Source organism: Micropterus dolomieu, linkage group LG17 (assembly GCF_021292245.1).
Source record: "Micropterus dolomieu isolate WLL.071019.BEF.003 ecotype Adirondacks linkage group LG17, ASM2129224v1, whole genome shotgun sequence".
Taxonomy (NCBI): domain Eukaryota; kingdom Metazoa; phylum Chordata; class Actinopteri; order Centrarchiformes; family Centrarchidae; genus Micropterus; species Micropterus dolomieu.
The window spans coordinates 38,122,309-38,128,232 of NC_060166.1; the positions used below are offsets into that span (position 1 = coordinate 38,122,309).

Here is a 5,924-nt window from a genome sequence, read left to right on the forward strand (position 1 = left end):
TGGTAAATGAGGGAGAGCAAGCACTGTTGGTTTACTTTCCACTAGGGCTGCAGCTAACGATGATTTTAGTATCTCAAAGCTTCTACAAATTATCTCATCGATGCATCGTTTAAGAAGTGCTTTTGCTTGGCGATACCGGGATCAGCTGTGACGTTACAAACTCACGGCCAACCCAGGCGGAGAACAACAAACACGTGGTCACATTTTCAGCTGAGGACTGCGGCTTACTTTGGCTTCAACTCAACAATCAGTCAGGATTTCAGTTAAATGCTAAAGTTACTGTTACATTGTCGTCGGCTCCGTGGACTTGAGGTCCCAGGGCCCCCCGTCTGATACGAGTTAGTCCCAGGGCCCCCCGTCTGATACGAGTTAGTCCCAGGGCCCCCCCGTCTGATACGAGTTAGTCCCAGGCCCCCCCGTCTGATACGAGTTAGTCCCAGGTCCCCCCGTCTGATACGAGTTAGTCCCAGGTCCCCCCGTCTGATACGATGTGGTCCCAGGGCCCCCGCCGTCTGATAGGATGTGGTCCCAGGGCCCCCGCCGTCAGATAGGGTTTGGTCCCAGGGCCCCCCCCGTCTGATAGGGTTTGGTCCCAGGGCCCCCCCCGTCTGATAGGATGTGGTCCCAGGGCCCCCGCCGTCAGATAGGATGTGGTCCCAGGGCCCCCGCCGTCAGATAGGATGTGGTCCCAGGGCCCCCGCCGTCAGATAGGATGTGGTCCCAGGGCCCCCGCCGTCAGATAGGGTTTGGTCCCAGGGCAGGTCTCCACACGAGCACAGCACATTGTCAGCACGAGTACTTCGAGTATTTCTTCATTGCCTTCAATTATTTCTGCCCCGCTGCTGTCATGGTGCCGTAACGTCACACCGCGTTCAGCCAGTTTATATTTTCTGTTGCTGAATCTAACAGACGATCTGTGTCTGAGTCGCTCCAGCTGTTTTCTTCGGCCCACACTGACGCAGAAACACATCTGATTATCACACTGAAAGCAGCCTGATTACTGTCATCGTTATTATTATCACATCAGCGACGTGGAAATTGGATTCATTGTAAGATTTGCTGCTATTGTCATTATTCTAATGTGCTTCATCAGGAGTGAATAAAATATTGATTTATTGATTAGACATGTTTTTGATATTTAGTTTGGATAAATTGGTTTGTTAATCGAGTAATAGGAAACTTTTTTTGTCTTTAGAATACACAAAATTAGTTGTTAGATTAATCGATTTGAAAAATAATCGTTATGTACAACCCTACTCCATATCCCATGATGCTCTCTGTCTGTTGCCCCTTTAGACCCCGTGGAGGCGGCGGCGGCGGCTCCGGAGGCCCCAGGAAGCAGAAGGAGCTGCCGTCAGAGCCCCCGTTCACGGCGTACGTGGGGAACCTGCCGTTCAACACGGTGCAGGGAGACATCGACGTCATCTTCAAAGACCTCAGCATCCGCAGCGTCCGATTGGTCCGAGACAAAGAGACAGACAAGTTCAAAGGTCAGGGGGGGGGGTTTTCTTTCGTCGTCAGTTTAAGGTTACTAGAGTTAGACTTTTTGTTTTAGTTAAAATTAGTTTTAAAGGGAGTTTGCTAGTTTAGATTTTATTTTTTGAGAATGAAAGTTTTAGTCTTTGGGACTCTTTCTTTCTCCGCTTTCTCCTAACTTTTGCCGCCATGACGCCAGGTGAGGAGCGTGGAATAAAACCTGGCACTGCTAAGAAACTGTAAGATAGATTTTATATCCATCCGAGATACCACGAATAGGGTAACATGGGAACATCTTTTTTCAACGTTTCTTCTGGCTGCCGCTCGTCTCACTGAACTAAAATTTCCTCTGTTTCATCACAATCTTTTTAATTGTTTGATCAAAACCATTCTGACCTGAGCTGATCTAATTTTTTGTCATTTAAAATAAGGTCTAATTTTTTTATTGTGTTCAGTATTTATATATACATTGACATTAAGGGGAGCCTTAAGAGAAGTTTGTTTAGAGAGAAAGATCTTACCCCACTCTACCCTACTAAAGATATTTACCCATTAAACTTAGTTTATTTTAGTTGGTTTTGGAAACAGCTTAAGTCAGTTATTGTTTCTTTGTAAAGCTTTTAGGGCTGCAGCTAACGATGATTTTAGTATTCAAGCTTGTACAGATTAGTTCAGCGATGTGTGGTTTAAGAAGTACTTTTGCTTGGCGGCGTGTGGTAGGCTGCATCAGTTTCATTTTACAGTGGAAGTGCTGTGACATCACAGAGTTGTTGTTTTCTTTTAGCTTGAAATAATCCCAGACTTTGGACACTTTCTTCTTCGCTCCTCGCTATTTTCTCGCTCTTCCTCCACTTTGCAAACAGCGCCATCATAATCACGTCGTGTTCACACAGCGGAAGGGCGATGTGCGACAGTAATAAATGTCCCTGCGAAACAGTGTGCTATATAGTTTTATTGATTAAACAAAGCGTCGTTGCAAAGAATTATTAGTAATTGATTTAATCGATGAATCGTTTCAGCCCTAAAGGTTTTACTGTAGGAGGAGTAAAAAAAAGTGCAATACGATCCATTTCAATCATCAATAGCTGTTTAGTTTTTCAATATAAAAATCTGAGACGGCTGCCAGGATAGCTCGAGACCACCTGTGAGATTGTAAAGAAAGGTTAATAAAATTAATAATTCATTGCCCACAGTGTAAGGTTGTAATTTAAATAACTTGCTCATATATAAATATATTGACATCAAACCACCTCTCATCTGTCCTGGACATCTTGTCTCAGCTGTTAGTTTGTTCTTTGTAATGTTAATATGTATGTATGTATGTTGAAGTACGTGATGGGATTTATTGTTTTGTAGGGGTGGGAATCACAGGTTACCTGATGGCACGATAAACGGCCCACGATAATATCACGATACAGCAATTCTGCGATACTCGATATATCGCTTGACAATCCTAAAGTGATGCATCACGATATCTGTCTAAATATGAATACAAAATGCCCGTGAAAAAGTTTTCTATATTTACTGCAAATCCAAACTAATAAGAAAACACCACAATTCTGCAGCTCACACTTTTCAGTCTGTAAATAAAACTACAGAGCAACTATGAAAGATTATCAAAACATTTCTTTATAAAAGGCACATAAAAATGCAAATTTACTGAATTTTTTGCTGAAAATACAAATTGCTGCGTTCCACCTAAGTCTAACATGTACATCAGTGACAGTGTTGTGCTGCCCTTTCTCCACCTACTCATAGCTGTATTTTTAGGCCACTGGGAATTTTGGGTTTGAGTTTTGACCCTTTGGGGTTGCGGTAGCTGGTCTGTGTGGAGTGCTGAAGCAGCAGAGTAGCATGTATGTATGTACTTTAAGTATTTGCGCAGTATGTCACACGCAGGATGTTAAGCGTGTGAAGCAAACACATGTTTATGTTAAGATGCTAATGTCTGCTAGCACGTTAATGGAGATTCCTTTATATGTTAGCATTGAGCTAACCGTCAAAGCGCTATTTTAAAGTTAATTTTAAGTATCGATATGATGGGTTGGGATATCTATTGCTAATAATGCAACTTGAGCTTGTCTGCACATTTAATATCTGACTAATGTAACTGCTCCTCAGCAGCAGCCAGCGGAAACACTGAAAACTGAAATATGATGGTCACCTGCTGTATCGCAGCTGAATTAAATTTGCACCATATATCTGCCAGGCCTGTCGTTTTCCACTTCAACTGATTTACATTCTCTTTTCATTAACGCCTCTCTGGAACAGCTGCTGCAGGGTCAGCTGGTCTGTGAAGTAAACTGTGTGTCTCCTGTGTGTTTCTGCTTTAAGGTTTCTGTTATGTGGAGTTTGAAGATTTGGAATCTCTAAAGGAAGCTTTGACGTACGACGGCGCTGTGAGTATCAGAGTCACCTGTTTCTGTTCTTCACTGTGTAGATGCAGTCTGAAGAGGTCCAAACTCCACAAACTCAGTCTTGTGGCCGACCGTGATTAGGGTTTGGTATCGAAGTCCAAGTTGGAATCTGGACCAAATGTCTGTGGATTCGTTAAGACCCGTGCGTTTGGATCCTGCTCCTCGGTTCCTAACTTCCTGCATATCTCAGAACTGAACTGCAGTGAGCATTTTACAGCCCATCAAAGTGTCTCTTATCTTGTGAACGCAGTGAAAGAGCAGCCATGTGGATTAAACGAGTTATTAAACTCTAGCTGGTGGAAAAGTAAAGTTAGGACAGCTCAACAGTTCTCCTCAAGTTAGGAGAGTTTATTTAAGATGTAATGAAGTCAGGACGCTTCTGTGAAACACTTCCTGTCTAAAGTTAGGAAAGGATCACTGACTCAGGAACTGTTGTAAATCAGTTCCTAACCCTTATTACCGTGGTTACCAAGCAGATAGGATAGGATCTGCCGGTTAGGATGTTTCTTTAATACGGCCCCTGGACCGTGGCGGACCGCAGCAAACGCTCCAAAGTTTGGCTCAGCTTCACTAACAAACTGCAGCAGCTGCGGTAAAGGAGGTTCGGTGCGAAGGAGGAAGCAGCTCCGACGCGACGAAGCGTTTCCTTCAACTACGGCTGCACAATTAATCGAATATTGATCGCGATTATGATTTTAGCTTCCCACAATTAAATGAACATGACGGACGGCGATGTCGCCGTTTAAAATGCTCCGCTCGTGGAAAACTCTGCTGCACATCAAATCAAGCGCTTCCTAAACTTACAGCCAAGGGGCCGATTTGGCTGCGCTACAGTCAAGAGTAGACGGCAAAGTCCGCTGGAGCTGGTCGCAGCCCTGCTAGTCGATGTTTGGGAGTCCATCTCCGCTCCAGGAAGCTGCGTCACTCTGCACAGAGCAGGTAGTCTGGTACAGAACGGCATAGAGAACCTGGTTGAGTTTAAAAATGAAACGCCCTGTTCATACTCCCGATCATAAAAGTAACAGAAAACTGACGGACAGCGGGGGATGGGTCAAATGCAGAGACATTCGCAACATGTATGTGTTTATGACAATAAAAGTTCCTTCTCTCTAATAGAGGAAGAAAAGAAAACCATCCGTTTTTAGAGGAAACTGTTTAAAATGTTTGACATTTTGACAAAAGAAAAGAAAAATAATCAGGATTATCATTTTTCCGTACATCCCTAAATTCAACACGGCGTGAACCTGAAGTAGGGCTGGGCAATAAAACAATAATGATAATTATTAGGGCTGCACGATTTGGAGAAAAAGTCATATTGCGATGCGATTGTAATGGAACAAATGGTGCTCTGAGTCTACTTGCTTAATTATCAAGGAATGCATGAAATATTTTTTTCTATAATATTCTCAACTTGAATAAAGTTAAACAATATTTATAACAATAACAAGTAAAACGGATGTAAAACAGAACAAGGGGAGCGTGTTTCTCTGCAGAGGAGAATATATTATATCTGTCTAAAGCAGAGTCTCTATCCACAGCGTGGAGGAGGAACTGGACATGAGTGGATTAAATAAAGAGTATATGTTTAGTTAATAGTTTACTGTTAGTATAACAATAATATATTAAATACTACATTCATTATAAAGTATACTTTTTTACCACTAGTTGAATAATCCAGTTACAGCCGTTTCATTTCTGTGGGTTGTTCTGATTTATTAAATGCTTGTGCAGGAAAAAGACTCTACATCGGTCTCTAATTTGTTAATGCTGATTACTAACTTCTCAACAATCACATTGTTCAACATTTAATGATTTGCCGCAGCACATAAAACTTTTTTAATGTCCCGCCCCATCCAGGCTGCGATTGGTCGGTTGACGAGAAGTGACTGACGAGCACGTCGGCTCTGTGAAAAGTTGATATATACGGCTAACGTTAAATGGCAGCGAGCCAAACTCAAACCTTCTTTATCTTCTCCCCGTTTTCTTCTGTCTGAACGCCTCAGCTGTGGACGACGTCTCTCCGTCACAGAG

At 42.9% G+C, this 5,924-nt stretch overlaps 1 protein-coding gene across 2 annotated transcripts in view; it reads left to right on the forward strand.

Moving 5' to 3' along the window:
- Nucleotides 1–5,924, forward strand: part of eif4h (eukaryotic translation initiation factor 4h) — a 30,263-nt gene that overhangs the window by 6,471 nt on the left and 17,868 nt on the right. For both annotated transcript variants that reach the window (XM_046073186.1, XM_046073187.1), the window contains exons 2-3: nt 1,297–1,490; nt 3,811–3,875. In XM_046073186.1, coding sequence (XP_045929142.1) covers nt 1,297–1,490; nt 3,811–3,875 — 259 coding nt within the window. The remainder of the gene's footprint in view (nt 1–1,296; nt 1,491–3,810; nt 3,876–5,924) is intronic.